Raw genomic sequence first — 18,572 nt, forward strand, 5'->3', positions numbered from 1 at the left:
TTTTTAAGGTGATTAATTTTTTTTTTTTTTTAAGGTGATGAATAGGGGCACCTGGCTATTCAGTGGAGTGTGTGACTCTTGATCTTGGGTTTGTAAGTTCAAGCCCCCTGTTGGGTGTAGAGATTATTTAAAATAAAATTTTTAAGAATGAAGAAGAAAGTAACTTAAAAGCTTGAAGGAAGGACATGGTAAAATTTTCCGCAGAGGCTCTTCTGGGACATCCTTGATTTGGAAGCTCCAGATGGACTCTCTGGGCCAGTTCGGCAAAGCTCTTTGAAGGACCCCTGAGTGCCCCTCTGGGATCAGAGCATGCGAGGCTCTGCCCTTGGGGTCGGGGGCTGTCTTTCCCAGTGCCCGAAGCTGAGGGCTGTGGAGAACAAGGCAGCAAGTGCAAAGGGCAAACCAGATGCTTCTGGTGCGTACGGTCCATGAGATCACCACATTCTGTGCCCTGGGGTCTCATTCTTCCTCCACGTTGATAATATTAGAGCTAACAGAGGTTTCAGACATCATCTCACACTTTCCAAACACTTCTGTGAAGTGTGGGGACCCTTTATCCACAAATAAAATTGCACAGAGAACTGCAGTGTCTCAGAGATAAAACAGGAGCTGCCCTGGCTGCCGGGGTAGGTGGTGGGAGTGTCCCAAACCCCAGGCCATGGGCGGACCTCAGGGGCCCTCTGCAGAGCTTCCCCACTTCCCCAACCCCCTTTTCCTACCCAGGGAAAAACAGGCCCAGAGAACGCTGGAGAGCTGACCTAGGCATGGCTGCTCTGCCTGCCACTTGGTTTCCAGCACCCAGGAGGGCCTGGGCTCCGTGGGGGAGACTTGAGTCCATCCCTGTCCTTTTCTGTCTAGTGGCTCAGGTACTTTGGAGACACGTTTCTGAGACATTCCCTTCAGTCTCCTGAACGATCTGGTTTGTTTCTCCTTTGACTCAGGTGGACCATCCTTGAGGCCCACTCTTTCTTCCCAGGCTTCTATGGATTGGGGTGGGTGGGGGTAAGGGCTTGTTCTCACTTAATGGAGATACTTGCGAGCCAGAGGTGCTAGGGGGAGGGAGCTCTGACCACATGGGAGCAGCAGTGCTGAGCGGAAGTATGTCCAGTCTGGAGGGGGTACGGGTTGGGGGAAGACCCCAGGATCCTGGGTGGATAGGGAGATGGATAGTTGGGTGGACACATGGTAAGCTGGAAGTGTAAAATGTTAATAGTAGCTAGAATCCTGGGCTCTACCATAGCATTTTAAAATCTTTTCTCTACGTTTAAAAATGTTGTGGTTAAGCATTGGGGTGGGGAAACATTCTGGGGCCTTGAAGGATGAGTAGGAATTTGTTTAGTGAGAAAGAAGAGGAACATGGCAGGCAGAGGGCTGACTTGTTGGGGGCCCCAGAGCAGTAAGGGGCCTGAGGCCGTCTGCTGTTCTAGAAAGTCTGAAGGGTATTGGGAGAAGGCCAGTGGCTCTGGGAGGTGATGCCACCAGCTTCTGCCAGGGTGGCTCAGGACCTCTTTCCGTCTTGGGATTGGCCTACAGTTTGGATAGGAAGTCACTGACCTCTTTCCTTTCCCTCCCCAGCCCAGAGAGCCAGGGCTTGCTGCTTGGCCACAAACACCAGACAGAGCCACACTTCCTGTTCTGGACCTGTCTGGAGCGGGAGGGGTCAGGGGGGGCGGTAGCTGCCTTTGCCAGAGGGAGTGGGCCTATGGCTGGGGCTCCAGAACCTTTTGCTCATCAGAGATTTTGTTTGCGGACACCTTGAGTGCTCGTCTCCTCTGTACGGGGCATATACACATCCAGGAAGGGATCCGGGCGCTGTGCCTCTTGCCTCGGGCCTCCACCTGGCCACCTGTGTCCCCAGGTTCTGGCTTTCCTGCTCTTCGTCCCCACACGCTTTGGCTGGTCTCCAGTGTGTCCTCCAAAGCACTAGGCAGGATCTGCTGCCCAAGAATGGCCAAATGTCTTTTTCCTTTTGCTTAATGAGGGCTGGTCCTTTAAAGTGAATCCGAATCCGTGCTCCCTTACGCGCCGTGAGAAGGTGCTCCAGATGCTCTAATGATGTATCACAAATATGATTAGATTATTTTTATTGTGTACCTCAGTGCTGGCCATGGGATCCTTCCCGTGACCTAACGTGATTGTTTTTTTCAGAGGTTCATCTGTGTGAGCTTTTGTTTTGTTTTTCGATTTTCATCCTAGTGCTCACTCATGAGCGCACTTTGTTTCTGTAATTAGGATTTCCGCTGAGCCTTTGGCTTTCCTGTGTAGTCACTGTCCCTGCGGTGACTGGATTTGATCTATGGGTGTCTACCAGCACCCGTGGCTGGGATTGTGGCAATCCATCACCGAGTTCTGGCCAGGCTTCAGGTCTCAGGCCTTTTCCCCTTTTCCTCTCGGGGCTGGCCGGGGAATATGAGCCGTTCACAATGGTGGAGAGTGGACAGTTATTGGCATCTTATTGGATATGATGTCCTGTGCGATTAATGTTTTTATATTTGCCTCGTGTTATTCTAACGCATGCATGTATGTTTATAAATGCTGACTTCTGGGGCACTGGGTCCTAGGATGAGTCCTGGAGAGGGAAAATTTGATTTTAGGTGAATGAGAATTGTCCATTCTCTCGAGTGGAGAGGAGGCCAGCAAGAAGACTAAGCTGGTGTAGATCCTGAGCCAGGGCAGTGATGGGGAGCGATTAGTTTTGCATGGACCAAGGGTTCAGAGCACCGAAGAGTGGAGGTGTCCCCAGCCTTCCCCCTCCAGCCTCAGTCTGCTTCTGGCCTCCCCTCCTCTGTGTCACCTGCTGGTGGGAAATCTACTCCCCGCAGGGGCTGATTTGGCCAGGGGTGCAGCCGGTCCCTGAAACTGCAGGTCAGGGGGAGGGAGAGAGGAGTTGTGAATACCCAGTGATTTGCTGACAGCCCCTTAGTTCTAGGATCACTCTGCCTTCTCCCAAACCTAGAATGGGAGTTGTAGGAGAACCAAGAGTGGGACTATTTTCACAGAAAAAACTAGAAGGTCTGGATGTTGAGCTTGCTGGCCCCGTAACCCAGAGCAGCATTCTGGTTGTATGGAGGGTCAGCAGCAGGGTAGAATGAAGACAAGGGCGGTGTTTCCATAACCAGACAGGGCCCAGCAATCCAGAGGCTCTCCAATGAAGCTTTTTCTCTTCTGGTGAACACCAGACTGTTTTGGACCCAGCTGCCTAAATCTAGAAACCTTCTGTCTTGACACCCCTTCTGTAGTGGGGTGACTGTGGGCTGACCCATGTGGGTTGGGCTTCTTTCCTCAGCTGTCCCTGCTCTTGGGGAAGGAGCCCCCGCAGGCTGAGCAGCCGGAGGAACGCTGATGGCAGAAGCAGTTTCCAGACCTGGTGTCTGGCTGGTCATGATCTGCTTATTCTGTGATGGGGAGGTCTGTCAACATCAGTACTTCGGTCTTACCTGCAGGATTAGGCTCAGGACACTCGTCGTCCAGTGGTGAAGGGTGTGTATGTGCATATAAGTAAGGGAGCACTATTTAGAGACCTTGGACTAAGTATGGATAGAAGGAAGGCAGCCTGCCTCCATCAATTACTTCTCTCCAAAGTACTTAGGGTGTAGCTACTATGTGTCAGTCATGGATGCTGGAGAAATTGGGCCAAGAGAGGCCAGCGCTACCCTCAAGGAGCTTCGGTGTAGAGGGGGAGGCAGATAGGGGGCCCAGCTGTACTGCCCCTGTGTGCCAAGCTCAGTGTTACACGGCACTGGTGAGCCCTGGGATTCCCTGCTTCACATCTGGCCACATCTGTGTTTGACTCAGCAGATGATCACTGGGCCTTTTCTCCATGTGTGTCTCAGCGTAGGGTTTGAGGTCATCTCCGGGGTAGGAAATGATGGCATCTGCTTCTCCCTTGTGGTGTTTCTGATCTAGTGGAAGGGGAAACCTAGTTCTGGCCAAGCTGGCCAGACGAGGAGACAGTCTACAAAGCTGAACCGAGATCGTGTACATGTGTGGTGTCTAGAGCAGTTACGTCCATCAGAAACATTTCCAAAGGAGGTGGTTTGGAGGCTGAGCTGTGAGAAGGAAAGACCGACCTCTGGTGCATCTCTTCATGCACTGGGTCATTGGCTGCCTCTGGTGTTCAGGTGGTGGGGACAGCCTTCCTCTTTGTTTCACCCCCAGTGGGACTCGGAGCTTTTCTCTGTAGAACGTTCCTGTTGTCAGTTTGGCACGTGGTTGAGGGAGCTCCACAGGCAGGTTTCAGCGAGAGCACGAGTCAGGCCGCCATCTGGAGCTGGGAGAGCCTGTGGAAGCCAGGTCAGAAAGTGGGAAAGGTCTGTCTTCAGGCGAACAGTTCTTCCAAGGGTAGAGCGGGCTCCAGTGGTGACCAGGGGTCCATCGGAGTCCTCTTCGGGAAGACGTGTCCGCTTGCTAGCTTCTCAGACCTTAGCGAGATGTCACACGTGCCACCAGAACGTACCTAATACAGTCATGACATACACTCTTGCTGTTGCTGGGAGCGTAGATGACCCGGTCTCGTTTTTCTGGAGGCTCTTTTGTGATTACCAGTCCGTGTTCTAAATGGCCGTGTACCATTTCACTGAGAAGTTCCACTTCTAGAGCTTGTCCTATGGAAGCACTGGTACAGATGTAGTAGCCTGTGTGTGTATGAGTGTTCCTGGCCCCATTGTTTGCATTGGCCAAAAAGAGGCCTTAAGGCACATGCCCAGCGACGAAAGCATGCGGAGATGCATCATGGTGCAGAATGGAGGGGCCATACGAGGCAATGGGGAAAGGTTAACGAGAGTATTCTGTTGAAGAGAAAAAGCAAACTGCAAAGGATTGTATTTTTAGACATAAAGAACGCTCTGTACAACCTTGTGCCAATGTGCATGTGAGAGTACAGAGCTAGGGACCCTTGTCCTGTTGAAAAAGAGCTTGCTTCCTCTGGGGCCAACAGGAGGCAGTGAGAGAGGGGCCCTCCACTTGGCATTCCCCCCCACGTCCGGCTTTCTCGGGCAACCATGCACTCCTTTTGTGATTTTAAAGAATTGGCTCCCACTTGACCAGAGTAGGTGGAATGGGACACACAGTGTCCCCAGCAGGCTAGCCAGAGGCGTGTGTGTTCCCTAGGAGCTGAACAGGACCTGCCGGGCCATGCAGCAACGCATCGTGGAGCTCATCTCCCGTGTGTCCAACGAGGAGGTCACTGAGGAACTGCTTCACGTCAACGATGACCTCAACAACGTCTTCCTCCGCTACGAGAGGTGGGGCCCGGGTCCCTTCTTGTCTTGCCCAGAGACTGTTGCCAACGGAGGGATTTCTCTCCTGAACAATGGGGAGAGGGAGAGGACGGTTGGAAAATGCTCATCAGAGATGCTAATTTGTTCTCGGCTGACAGGGAAAATGCTTCTCGTTCTCCTGGGAACCGAGCAGCAGGAAGGTGACGGGCAGAATTAGGCTCTGCCCTTTGCAAGCCTCAGGCTGCCCTGCCTCCCCCACTCCCCCCAGGCCCACGAGGGGAGGGCTGGGGCCCTGGGGCATGGAGCTTGCACCTGCCCCTTTGAAGGTCCTTTGAGTTTGAAAAGGATTAAAGGTGGGGGGGAATCTCCGCTAAGGAAAAAAGACTTCCTCTTTGCCATCTTTAAAGAAAGAAGAAAAAGAGATTTTCCCCTCCCTTTGCAAATGGTAGTCTAGAGTGTTCCAAAGAAGGCAGGGTGCTTAGGGAAACACACACACAAACACACACACACACACACACACACACACACACACACAGTTCATTTGAGTTTTTTCTGCAGCCAAATCATTTTCGGATTTGAGGTAACCAGCTTGAAAATTCTTTTCCAAAGCCTCCCCTGGGGAAGGAGTTGTCAGTAGGAGAAAATGGCAGGCACAGCTCCCAGAGCATCACTCGGCACCTGTGGCTCAGGCTTCCCCCAGCAAAGGCACCAGAAGGCACCTTGCCCAGGGCCACCTTCTCCCAAGTCTGAGGCCCTCGACCATCAGAGACTCGGGGCCCTCGTCCCTGCACTCACAGCGCAATGACCTGGCATCAGTTAGGGTCAGTGGGACAGACGCTTGGGTCTGGCAGCTTAGACCTTTTGCTATGGGCGTCATGACCCCGGGCCTTGTCTCCGCTTCAACTGGGGAGCAGGGATGGGTGGTCCTGGGTTTATGGGACAAATTTCGAAGAAACCTCTTTAGTAAGAATGTGGGGCCACCCAGGGGCCTCGTGTGTCCTTCGGAGATCAGAAGCAGATCTGGGGTGCCTCGACTCCGAGCTTGAGACCCCTTGGTTTTGCCTTGTGATTCCAGTTTCTCTACCTTAAATGAGCCTGGCTTTTCACCTGTTAAAGCCATTTCTGCCCCTCCTAGGATAGGAAGACGGGCTCATGTCAGCATTTTCCCCCGAGTCTGCCACAGCCGGCCTGACCACAAATTCAGAGGCAAGCCCTGAGGTGCCATTCTGGCTAGAGTGCTGTTGATAAGACTGCTAGTCCCTCCAAGATGGTGTGAAAAAGGTACTCCAGGATTAGAAACCTTTCAGGTCTGTTAACATTCTGCTTCTCCTGAAAGGCCATGATTCATAAAAACACCCAAGTCTCTCTTGAAACCACAGTGGACACACACGGCCTAACCAGGTCATCCCTCGTGGGGATCCCTACTCACCAGGCACTGAGCTGAGCAGGTCTCAGTAAAGGCTGGTTTCTCCAGCCTCTAGCTGCAAGAGGTCTCTTAGCCACCTCTTTGTCCATGGCATTTTGGAACTTTTAAATGCAAGGGCAGTCCATGTGCATGCCTCCCTGTTGCCCTTGGATTCCCCACCTGGTGGGTACAGGAGAGGAGAGGCTCTCTGTGGTTGCTCTTAGCCAGGTCCCATCCACAGCTGCTGGGGAGTCTTTGGGCCAGGCCAAGGGCCTGCACCTGTCTCCCTCCTCTAGGCGTCTGCCCTATGTGCGCCCCAGCCCCCTTCCTCCGGCACGCTGAGGTGGGGGCATTTTAGTGACGTAGGCTAATCACACCGAGCACAGATCTGTGAAAAGGGAGGGGACGGCATTGCCTGCCTGGCTTTGCAGATCCATATCTGAGCTACTCCCAGGTAAATGGTTGGGCCAGCCTCCCCTTCTAGGAGAGAGGAGCACTCTGGGCCCAGAGCGTGAGGGGACAGCTGGGGATGCTTATAATGACCGCCTTATGATGGCATGTGCCAACCAACACCTTCCTCCCTCACCTCCACGTGCTCGTGGGTGATCCTGGAGGCCGATCCTCTGGAGAAAGGCATGGCGAAGTTGGGGCAAGAGAGTTCACTCTCCCTGGTCCCCCAAATGGCCCAGATTGGTTTCCTTTCCCGGAGCCTCGGTCCCTAGGAGCTTTTCACAGGACCAGCGAGCATCACTGTGCTATATCGTCCCTCCTCACTGTGCTTTCCCTTCCCCTGTTAGGTTCGAGCGATACAGGTCAGGCCGATCGGTGCAAAATCCCACTAATGGAGTAAGTATTCCTTCAGAATTCTCCCCTCTCCAGATGCTGGGAGACCTGGCTCCCTTTGGTCTCACCTCTGGCGTTTCTAAGTGGGGGCTAAATATGTGGGTCATGAGGGGCACCTGGCTGGCCCAATCTCTAGAGCATGGGTCTCTCAGGGTTGTGAGTTCAAGCCCCACATTAGGGGTAGAGTTTTCTTTAAAAAAAAAAAAAAAATTAGGATAATGAAGGAACAAGCTCTGGCTGATGGGATACTACAGAAGAACTAGCAGACACGTTTCTGGCGGGAGTGTGGCAAGCAAGCCCCAAGTTACAGCTCCCCGGACAGTAACTGTCCTGGTGACTGCTTCACTTGCCTCCTTTGGAGACAGCAGGGAGGAGCCAATGGGCAGGGGCCACCATGGAGCCCTGAAGTCCTGGTGAGGAAAACTGCCTTGTTTCTGGACTAGTGCAGCATCGCTGCTTCTCCTCGGGCACCCTGCCAGCTCGTACCTAGGACCCCCGCTTGGGGCACAGGGGCTCACCACTGTCTTATGTGCTGGCAGGTACTGAACGAGGTGACAGAAGACAACTTAATAGACCTGGGCCCGGGGTCTCCAGCCGTGGTGAGCCCAATGGTTGGGAACACGGCACCCCCGTCTTCTCTCTCCTCTCAGCTTGCAGGCTTAGGTAAGTGTCTCACAGAGCTATCAGGGGCCTTCTTTTCAGTCCACTTCCCAGTTGTGAGTCAGGGCTGAGGGCCCCTTTGTCTTCTTGGTTGGAAGGCCCAAAGAGAGCCTTTAGAGGGATCCATGGAAAAGTGTATCCCTGACACCCTGTGGCACCTTTAGTTGATGACTTCTGTCCCTTAACTTCAAAGTTTAAACCTGTATTGGAAAGAAGGGGGCAGTGGGGGGAGTTCCAAGCAACTGGAAGCTATTTGACTTTAAGGAACAGTAGCTGCTGTGTTTTATCTGGAATGTTCTCTGTGGTCGAAGTGATTGTCTTCTCAAATTAACTAGGCCAAGGATGGCAAATAGGTTTCAGCTCATTGGCTGCTTGGGACAAGGTCTAAGAAGGATGCTGCTTGGGAGATGAGTCTGTGGTTGATTGGTGATGCCTGCCATGGGCTTGGAAACGGGAGGCGATGGTGCAGGTGTATTTGCTCTTCTTGAACTAACCAGCAGTCCAGGGTGCTGTCTGAAGCCTAAAACAAAAGAAACTCACCACTTTCCCACTTTTCCATTCGCAAGTGTGGATATGATTCTAGATGCTACAAATACACTAGATGGTACACCGATTTGTAATAGATAAAATTACCGTATTGAAGTGATAACACACAGCCCTCACAAAATTCTTTCCATCTTGCTTTTCTGTTTGCCTTTTTTTTTCCTTAATATTTATCTTTAGGGGTGCCTGGGCGGCTCAGTGGGTTAAGCCTCTGCCTTCAGCTCAGGTCATGATCTCAGGGTGCTGGGATCGAGTCCCGCATCGGGCTCTGCTCCGTGGGGAGCCTGCTTCTCCCTCTCTCTCTGCGTGCTACTCTCCGTATTTGTGATCTCTCTCTCTGTCAAATAAATAAATAAACTCTTTAAAAGTTTTTTTTTCTTTATACCTTCATTCCATTTCAGTGGAATCGGGCTTTGATTTAGTGGCCTGTCCATTGCTGTAATTCTGGCTTCTCAGCATCTCATGAATCCAGGAATCCAGCATGGCCACTGTTTCTCTTTTGGAACAGATTTCTCTGCCTTCAATCCACCCAGCATATGGCCACCAGATTTAATATCTGAAAGTCAAATTGAATTCTGCCTTCCATCTTAAATAAAGGTCTAGTATTGGGGCGCCTGGGTGGCACAGTCGGGTAAGCGTCCGACTCTTGATTTTGGCTCAGGTCATGGTCTCAGGGTCATAAACTCAGGGTCATGAGATCAAGCCCTGTGTCAGGCTCCACGCTGGGCATGGAGCCTGCTTAAGATTCTCTCTCTCCGGGGCGCCTGGGTGGCTCAGTGGGTTAAGCCGCTGCCTTCGGCTCAGGTCATGATCTCAGGGTCCTGGGATCGAGTCCCGCATCGGGCTCTCTGCTCAGCAGGGAGCCTGCTTCTCTCTCTCTCTGCCTGCCTCTCTGTCTACTTGTGATCTCTGTCAAATAAATAAATAAAATCTTAAAAAAAAAAAAAAAGATTCTCTCTCTCCTTCTCCCTCTGACCTTCCCCCACCGCTTGCACATGCTTTCTCTCTCTCTCTTTGTCTCTCAATAAATAAATCTTAAAAAAAAAAAATGGTCTAGGGGCGCCTCGGTGGCTCCGTTGGCTGAGCATCTGCCTTCAGGTCAGGTCATGATCTTGGGGTCCTGGGATCGAGCCTCACATTGGGCTCCTTGCTCAGTGGGGAGCCTGCTTCTCCCTCTGCTGCTCCCCTCTGCTCAGGTTTTCTCTCTCTCTCTCTCTCAAATAAATTTTAAAAACCTTTTAAGAAAAAGGGTCTGGTGTCCTTCTCATTGGCTCCTTTACGTTGATTTTGAGGCTTTTCACAGACCAGCCTCTGCCCACCTGCCTTTCTAGCCTTTTCGTTCATCATTGTCTTCAGGAGCGTGTTTCACTCCACACACCCTGGACTTCCCGGCTCTGTGCCTTGGTACCTGTCTCTCCCCCTTCTCCTCGCAACAGAGTCCCCCTTGTCCTTTAAGCCCCACTCGTGAGTCAGTTTTGAGTCTCTTCTAATTATCTCAAGCTAGGTCCTGCGGGCGTCTGTCTGTCCCCCACCTACTGGGTGTGCCCTAAGGCGGAGGACTGCGTTAGTCTCAGTTGGGTCCGCTTATGGTCTGGCTCTGAACGTGGTGGGTGCCTGCGAAATCTTTGTCAGGAAATATTTGAGCCAGGCGCTTAGACGTGTGACTGAGTCAGCGAGGAGCGTACTGATGAGAGTGCCACGGGACGTCTGCAGGGACACCGGCCCCAGGCTCATCCTTGGCTGCCAGCAATCTCCCTCTCATTCATAATGACTCTTCCCCACCTTGAGCAGCTCTGGAGCCCGTGGTTTCTGTCCCCCTCATCTGGGCCCCAGCGTGGCTCCTCCTGCACATGATAGGCTAGGGGTGCCGAGAAGAGGCCTGTGTCCCCGCTGCCCTGCCTCCCCGTGTAGAACCCTAACCTGCCCACCCTTCCGGACCTTGGGACCCTTAGTCCCCAGGCCACATTTTATTCTCATCGTCCCCGCCTTTGTTTTGTCGCCACAGACTTGGGGACGGAGAGCGTCAGCGGCACCCTCAGTTCACTCCAGCAGTGTAATCCCCGTGACGGCTTTGACATGTTTGCCCAGACGAGAGGGAACTCCCTGGCTGAACAACGCAAGACGTATGTGGGGACCGTTTCGGTGGCTCTCGGAAGCCATCGGGGGAGGATGGATCCAGGCCTGGTCACAGGCCAACACAAAGACGCCTTTTAGTTACCAAGTCCAGGGCTGCCAAGAATGCTGAAATATGTCTGTGAGGACTTGGCAGTAGACACAGATTTTGAATGAACACCCCCACCCCCCACCCCGCAGCTCCCGCCTTGGGGTTGACTGCAGTTGGATTTCTCCCGTCAGTCACCAGAGAGTGCTCTGCGTTCTCCCACTCCCGGTGCTGCTGAGGAGGAGCTGGGAGCTGGGGGGGCCGCCAGGCACGGCACGGAGTAGCTCTTACCAGCGTGGTTTGCCTGCGCGAGGGTGTGGGCAGAGGGTTCCCTGATGGCAGCGCCTGCCAGGAGAAGCCATATGAAATCCGGGACGTTGGTCCCAAAATAGACCACTCCCTGCATCTCAGGGAGGCACAGGAATATGGCTTTGAGCTTCTCGTTCAATCTTGAGGCAGGCCAAGAACGCTTTCCTGCCTCTCCCCGGGGCCTGGCACCTTGAGGCACTTCGCTTTCCGTGTTTCCCTGCTCACGCATCAACAGGTTAACCAGAAACCCAACCCAAGGCCCCCGTTCACGCTTCACCAGCTGTCACCACCTGCCTTCTCAAAGGCCACTGCAGCGGCTGCTTTTAAAACAAGAATTAATGTTGCCTGCAGTTTCAGGGCATTTTTGACGTCTTCTGTCATTGGGCTTCAGAGATGCCCTAGTATTGTTCCTTGAGAGGAATGTTGACAGTGTCCCAGACCCCAGAGGAAAGGAGGGGCTGAGGCAGTGCTGGAACCCTGGCCTCCTGGCTTTAGCTGCAGTCAGACGGTGCACGAGCCCTTCAACGCCAGGGCTGTGGGGAATGGCTTTCCAGGCACACGTGAGGGAGGTGCCAGGGCTGGAAAGTGATTCTGGGTGACCGCCCTGTCCCCTGGGAACACTGCAGGGAACTCACTGTGCTGCTTGTCTTCAGGGTGACCTACGAGGATCCCCAGGCTGTTGGAGGACTGGCTTCTGCACTGGACAGTCGGAAACAGAGCTCTGAAGTGGTAGGTTTTCCAGCCTGTTTTTCTACCTGGAGTCTTCTGGAGGGGAAGTCGGGCCCGGTAGGGAAGCAGATGCCGGGTTGCGTGGGGGGCAGGGCCCACTGGGGGAGACCGGCGGCGTGAGAGCACTGGACTGCCTCACTGAGTCCGGGTGAGGCCCAGTCAGCCTGCCCATGGACCCAAGAGTGGACAGGCCCCGAGAGGTGGCAGCGTGCTCGGGCCTCCCTCCTAGGAGGCCTAGCCCCAGAACCACCTTCTCTTCCGACCTTGGTGGCCCCAAGCTCTCAGGGCACAGGTCTCCGTAGCCAGATGGGGTCTGTCAGCTGGTGCACTGCCCTGGGGGTGGGCAGTGCTCTGATGAAACACGGGTCCGTACAAGGAAGGGAGAAGCTCATCTGAACCACAATCGGGCTGCTCATCCATCGTCCGCCTCACGACGCAGGACCAACCCACTAGCAGGCAGCTGAGGGCCAGGATTTGGCTGGGGATCTGGGCTGGGGGTGGGTGGAGGCCAGGAGGGTGTTCTGGAAGGGGCAGAGCTAAAGGCAGAGGTGCTTTGAAGTGGAGGGTGGTGCTTGTTAGAGCCCCAGATGGCAGGTGTGGATTCTGAGGTTTCAGGTCATTGCCGGAGAAAGGATCTGTGTCTTAATGCTTCTCATGGGATCGTCCCTCTTTTCACCTAAGGAATGTGTGTGGCAGTGTGTGAATGAGTGTCTGTTTGTAGGGACGGAGAGGGGAGGGCGGATAAGGGCCCTGGAACAGCGGAACCTCCTTTCAGGGTCCCCCAGCTGGGTTAGAGAGGAGCAGTGCTCATCTGCCCACTGGAAAGGGAGGTTTGCTTCCAGAACAAGAGTTCCTGGCCTCCTGCTGCCCGTGTCCAAATGGGCCCAGGCCGGCACCGGTTTCTGTGAGAAGGCTCACCTTGGGGAAGGGACTTGGCGCCTCTGTCCTGGCTCAGCCAACTTGGTAGCCGGCCTGTGTGGCCCTCTGCACCGGCCACCAGGGGGCACAGAAGAGCCAGCCCAACTGCCTTGGGGCTGAGCACCCTGCCTTTCCACACACCCCCACCCCTACCCCAGGACTGGGACTCCTAAAATCTATGCAGTGGTCATGTCTCTGTTTCTCCCATTACTTGGAATGTCTCCTCCTGAACTCAGAGGGCATCAGGAGGCCGGGCTGAGGGCCCACCAGCACCTCCCCTCCTTCCTGGCCCACCCCAACCTGGCCGGCAGCCCCATCCCTCCCCCCAGGCCCACCTGGTCTGCTCCCCGCTGTATCACCCGGGCTGGCCCCCATCCACGCCAGGGTGTGTCTTGCTGCACCTCTGTCCTTATCAGTGTCCAGGCCTGGATCTGTGCATACAAGAGGTGGCCAGCTTCCCGCCCTTCACCCTTCGGGGTGTGTGGCTTGGCCCATCTCCCTGTTTTTAGAGATTTTGATGACTCCAGCATGGTGGTAGGCAGATCGCTTTCACGTGTACCGCTGCATGGGGGGAAGCAGGGTTTGTGCGCCCTGTGTGTGTGTGTCTGGGTGTGTCTCTGTGTGCACACACACTGACCCACGTGCACCCTCCGGCCAAGATTGCAGCTTCTCTTGTCCTGTATCCTAAACTGTGCTGACCTGGAAATGAAAACTGGGCCAAGGGAGAGAAGGAGAACACAGGCAAGGGGAGAGAATTGTAGCACCACACCACCGAGCAGCCAGACCCAAATCGTGACTTTTTACATGCTTGTATCTGTTCAGAAAGGCCAATACGCTCAAATTCAGCGTTTGAGTTAAGAGTTTGGAAAAAGAAGGCACAGGTAACTGAGGAGGAGGAAAAAAGCAGAAATAAGTTAGAAAAAAAGTAGAAATGACTTCGTGAAAGCTGGTTCTTTGAAAAATTGACCCTTTGCCAACCCCAGAGCCCTAATGAGCAGAAGCAGCATGATCAGCCTTCCGTGACCTCACGGAGATCTTTCAAGTGTGCAGGGATAGTTGGCATGAGTACTTGGTACCCTGTTGGGATTCTCAGTTACTAAACTTCTCTTCTCTTTTTCAGGCAGGTAAGGGGGAACATGCTGGCGGTGGGGGTGTGGGGCAGCGGGGCCCATCTCCTTGCACACTGACAGTAGATCAACTCTGAACAGTGGCTTTTCTGTCTCCATGATATATACTGTTGCTTTCTTTATCCTGTGTCTTGCTGTGACTTTTCTTTCTGGGACTTTTCTGTCCTCGGCCCAGAAATGGGGTAAAGGTGGGCACTCTGACCTGGAGCCCATAGACAGCTGGCTCATAACCCAAGGAATGGTGAGAAGTCACCAGCTGCGCCGAGCCCCCTGTACTCCCCAGCGCTTATCTGTGTCCCCTGCTGAGCCCTTGTGAGTCAAGACAGTACAAGGCCGTTCTCTCCTTTCTGACTGGGTGCCAAATTTTCCCCTCCTGTGTTTGTGCGATCTCCCGAAGCCACAGACTTCCAGCCCTGGAAATACCTTCTCTGGTTTCCTGCTGAGGTCCGTGCCCCTGAGCCTTAAGGGTCTGGGACATTTGTGGGAGTGAGGGGAGGGCTCCTTCCCTCCTTTTACTGTCTCTGGAGCTCTCGGCAGTATTCAGTTTTCCAGGATAGAGCACAGGTTTCTGTGTTTTTTTCTTTGAGGTGGGGGGCGTTTCTGAGAGAACGGACTTGAAAGTATCTGATGGGTTAAAGAAGCCCCCTCCAGACTGTGAATTTGGCAGTCCTAGGCTGATGGGTTTTTATAATGGAGTTATTTGCGTCCACTATATCCCCTAGAAGAATTTGAGACATCTTTAAGACACACACAAACACAATGGGAGCAGAGTAAAAAGAAGACAAAGCCAGGGGAGGATTTTCTTTGTTTTGTTCTTAAGGATTTTATTTATTTCTTTGACAGAGGGAGAGAGATCACAAGTAGGCAGGCAGAGAGAGAGAGGGAAACAGGCTCGCCACTGAGCAGACATCCCAACGCGGGGCTCGATCCCAGGACTCTGAGATCATGACCTGAGCCGAAGGCAGAGGCTTAACCCACTGAGCCACCCAGGCACCCTTGTTTTTTGTTTTGTTTTCTTTTCTTTTTTTTTTTAATTCGAGAGCCAACATATAGTACAGCATTAGTTTTAAGCTGGGGGAGTTTTAATATCATAAACACATTTCTCATGAAGTAGAGCTCTTCTGCCACAGAGTCCTGGGTGGGTCTCTCCTGCCTCATGTGGTCTGGTGGCCCTGAGTCTGATACAGAACAAGAGGGTGACCTCGTTCCAGCCTGCTCGCCTTGGAGCGATGATTTCATTTCATTCATTTCATTCCGATTAAGCCCTGGCCCTCACCGAGCACCTCTGACCTAGAGCCCAAAGGTCTGTGCGGACAGGCTGGAGCAGGATGGGTTGCACAGAAGGAGGCTGGAGAGAAACCGTGAAGTGTCAGCCCGTGGGGTGGAGCAGGGCAGACACTAGGCACACACACCAGGGGGAGGACGCATAACTGCCAGCCCATGGCCAGCGTGTCCGAGATGGGAGCAGCATAGCGGGGGTCACCTGCCTGAGCAAGGTGTGGCCAGCATGCAAGGCTGTGGGGGGCATCTGCCTGCCACTCCAGCTTGGAGCTAAGGACCTTTGCATGGCCACACTCGGGTCCCAGCAGCAGGCACTCCATACTGCAGTGTTGCTACACTAGACCGCACAGCAGTTTTGAGACACGTAGGCTGCCTGGGCCCTTCATTGACTTCTTCAGGGACAGGCTGGGGCTCGGGTCCCGTGTGCGGGTGACCTTAGAGCAGGACTCCTGGAGACCACGTCCACATCAATTCCAAATTGGGAGGATCCAGCCGTGTGTCCTTGTGCCTATTAATCCTGCAAAAAAGGATACTGCCCATACAAAGTACCCTGAGTGTGGCTTTGGCCGGTGGTGGCACCTGCCTCTGCCCATACAGAGCCCCCCTCTTCTGCCTTGTCCCCCCACTAGAGCTCCAGTCTCCAACTTCCCAGAAACAAGCCCAACTAACAGCTAACCCGGTATCTCACCTGTCTGACTGCAGTGTTGTTGTTGTTTCTTTTAAACAACGTCTATTAATTGCTTTGCCTTATTTCCCATAGTGTAGAAACCCTGAGTTTTTCCAAACCCCCCAAGTACAAATTCTTTACTTGGAAACTTTTTGTGCTATCGAGTGAGACTGAGGGGCTTCTTAGACCGTTCCTCATGTTTTGGTGGCAGTGGGACGCGTCGTAGGGAGGCTTTCACAGTTCTCTAGAAAGAACACACCTGAGCTTTTCAGAAATCGCTCCCGTTGGCGTGGAAGATCAGACTCGTGGGCTGCCTTGTAGAGTTGGGGCTCGGTCTCCTGGGATGCTGGGTGTCTAGGTGACCAACACCACAGTTAACCGTTCCAGATTCGTTGGCCATCAAAGAGAACCCTGCAAGGCATGGTGAGCCAGCCTGCCTGGAGACTGCTGATGCACCGTGCCGCCCCTCAACCCCACGCCCTCTCCACATGCAGGGCGCAGCCAGGAAGATCTCCTGAGAGGACTGAACATAAGCCCCGACAGGAGCAGCGGTAGTTTAGTGGGAGTGCGCTGCTGCCAACGCCCAGGTTTGGGCCTGGGAGTGGTGGGGTGCCCTGCTCAGCCCTGGAGGACCCCCAGACACAGCAAGGCCAAAGCCACAAAGATGTCTGGCTGTGGCCAGGCCCGCGGCACTGCCTCTCCCCGCACCTGCAGCCCGTCGAAGGACGGGACAGCTCCCCCAGCGTGCATGTCAAAATCTGTCACTTCTGGCACCCAGCACGCCAGTTTCTCTTCGGACTCTGCAGATGGGCCGGGCGCATCTCCCCATTGCCTCAGTCGAGCCAGCCCCACGGGCGCCGGTCTGTGTGGGATGGGTGGTCCCGTGCCAGCGTCCTTTGTTTTTCTGTCTTCGCATCTTTTTCTTTCTGTTCCCCTCCCCCGACACCTTCCTCTTCAGACCCTTGGACCAGCCTTCAGCTCTGGATCATTGTCCAAGAAGATGCTAAAACCATGGCATGGCAGAGGCCACACCTCTTGGGGATCCGCTCGAGTCTCATTGGAGATGAGAACACTGGGTCCTCCCAGGGGCTTGGTGACGTGCCCAAAGCCACGGGGCAGTGACAGAGTCCATTGCCCTCTTCCCTGGCCAAGGCCTCTCCCTTCCTGTCCATTGGTACGGACGGGAGAGCTTCCTCTTCCTCCCTCCCCGTTTCTGCAGTTCTGTCTGGGGAGCAGCGTGCGTGCTTAATCTGAGTCCAGTAATACCTGCGCTACTAGAAGGAACTTTGCCCTGCTGGAAGTCTCAAGGCATTGATTTATCAGGCCGGGAGGTTTATATAGCTAAGGTGTTCTATCCAACCACGAGGAACTCAACCCTTGCCCTGTGTTCTATAAGCTTTACTCCTAGGTCTCCCCGTAGCTGCATGGGGATTCCCACCCCGAGGCCAAGTGCCTTTCTTACTGGAAGGACTCAATGCCAGCTGTGTACGATATCGCTGGGTTTCAGAATTAGGAAACAGAAACCCTGACCTGGAAGTTAAGGGGTTCGGAGTCCTCGGTGGTGAAAACTAAGTATGGCCCAGCCATCACCCTATTTCACAGATAAGGTAACTGAGGCCCAAGAATTGCCCGAGTCCCATCCCCATTCCTGCTCTGCCTCTTTAACCGAAGACCTGAGGCTTCTTAGGGTAGCAGAGGCTCCAGGGCTCCTGAGTGAAGAAGCAAATCCAGGGAAAAGTGATTGCTTGAAAAATGATCTGACCAGCCCAGCCCAAGGGGTCCATCGCTGGGTGTCCTGGCCCCCCCCAGGGCTTTGCCTATAGGATGTGCTTCCAGAAGCCCACTGTTTATTAGGAGACGTCTAAGAGAAGGAGAAAAAGTGTTCCCGTGATCCATCTTTTGGGAAGTTTTGTTTTGTTTTTTGAGGAGTTTCTCAAATGTCGATGTTCATTTTCTGAGTGTGCTGGGTTTCGGAATTAATCCTCAAGGAAGAAAACCGGAGCATGATACCCAACCTCGAGGGGCTGACTTTGGAACAGGGACAAAAATATTGTAAACCAAATCAGAAGGTTGAAGGCCCGTGACCCCTTCATGGCTTTTTCTCAAGCTCCCGCCACACATCGGAAAGCTCTGCCCCTCAAACCTCCGTTTCTCCTTGATAGGCTAAAGCTGGGTCAGTATAAAAAACCGCAGTGCACACTCCCAGCCACCGACTGTGGTTGGGCGTTTTTTCTGTTTGGAGATGCCGCTAACTTTCCAGGCTGTTTCTCAGAACTGGGCGTGGCATGCATTATCCCAGACCAGGCATTCTGACTTAGAGAAGCATCAAGATAATGAAAATTGGCATCTCCTGTCCCACGAACGTGTCAAGACAGAAGTCCTGCCAGCGAGCGTGAAATCAGCAGGACATGCCCCACGTGCCCTGCTGCCGTTTTTTGCTGTTGAGGGAGGCAGGTGCTGCCTTGGGTAGCGTTAGCTCATCCATGCCAGGGATCTGTGCCCTCCAGAGGGAGAATCACTTGTTCCTTGTCCCTAGGAGCCCTCTCAGGGTGATTTGAACTTGCCATTTTTTTTTCACTGCAGTGTTAAGTTCCCACTTAATGACAACATAGATAGAATCTTCCTGATCTGATTTCCGTTGGGCTTGCACCTTTACGAAGTTGCCTTTATGAAGAGACTGCTGGGTCTCTAGTTAGGCCCAAGACCCGGG

General features: G+C 53.5%; 1 protein-coding gene across 4 annotated transcripts in view; it reads left to right on the forward strand.

The window, feature by feature from the left end:
- The window catches only part of TOM1L2 (target of myb1 like 2 membrane trafficking protein), a 115,060-nt gene that overhangs the window by 90,728 nt on the left and 5,760 nt on the right, over positions 1–18,572 (forward strand). For 2 of the 4 annotated variants that reach the window (XM_032841329.1, XM_032841333.1), the window contains 6 exons: positions 5,110–5,243; positions 7,422–7,470; positions 8,007–8,130; positions 10,676–10,793; positions 11,794–11,869; positions 14,090–14,155. In XM_032841329.1, the coding sequence (XP_032697220.1) occupies positions 5,110–5,243; positions 7,422–7,470; positions 8,007–8,130; positions 10,676–10,793; positions 11,794–11,869; positions 14,090–14,155 (567 nt within the window). The remainder of the gene's footprint in view (positions 1–5,109; positions 5,244–7,421; positions 7,471–8,006; positions 8,131–10,675; positions 10,794–11,793; positions 11,870–14,089; positions 14,156–18,572) is intronic. The other 2 variants (XM_032841330.1, XM_032841332.1) reach the window with 1 other exon arrangement.

The sequence above is a fragment of the Lontra canadensis genome, unplaced genomic scaffold (genome assembly GCF_010015895.1).
Source record: "Lontra canadensis isolate GAN:19392208 unplaced genomic scaffold, GSC_riverotter_1.0 scaffold122, whole genome shotgun sequence".
NCBI classification, from domain to species: domain Eukaryota; kingdom Metazoa; phylum Chordata; class Mammalia; order Carnivora; family Mustelidae; genus Lontra; species Lontra canadensis.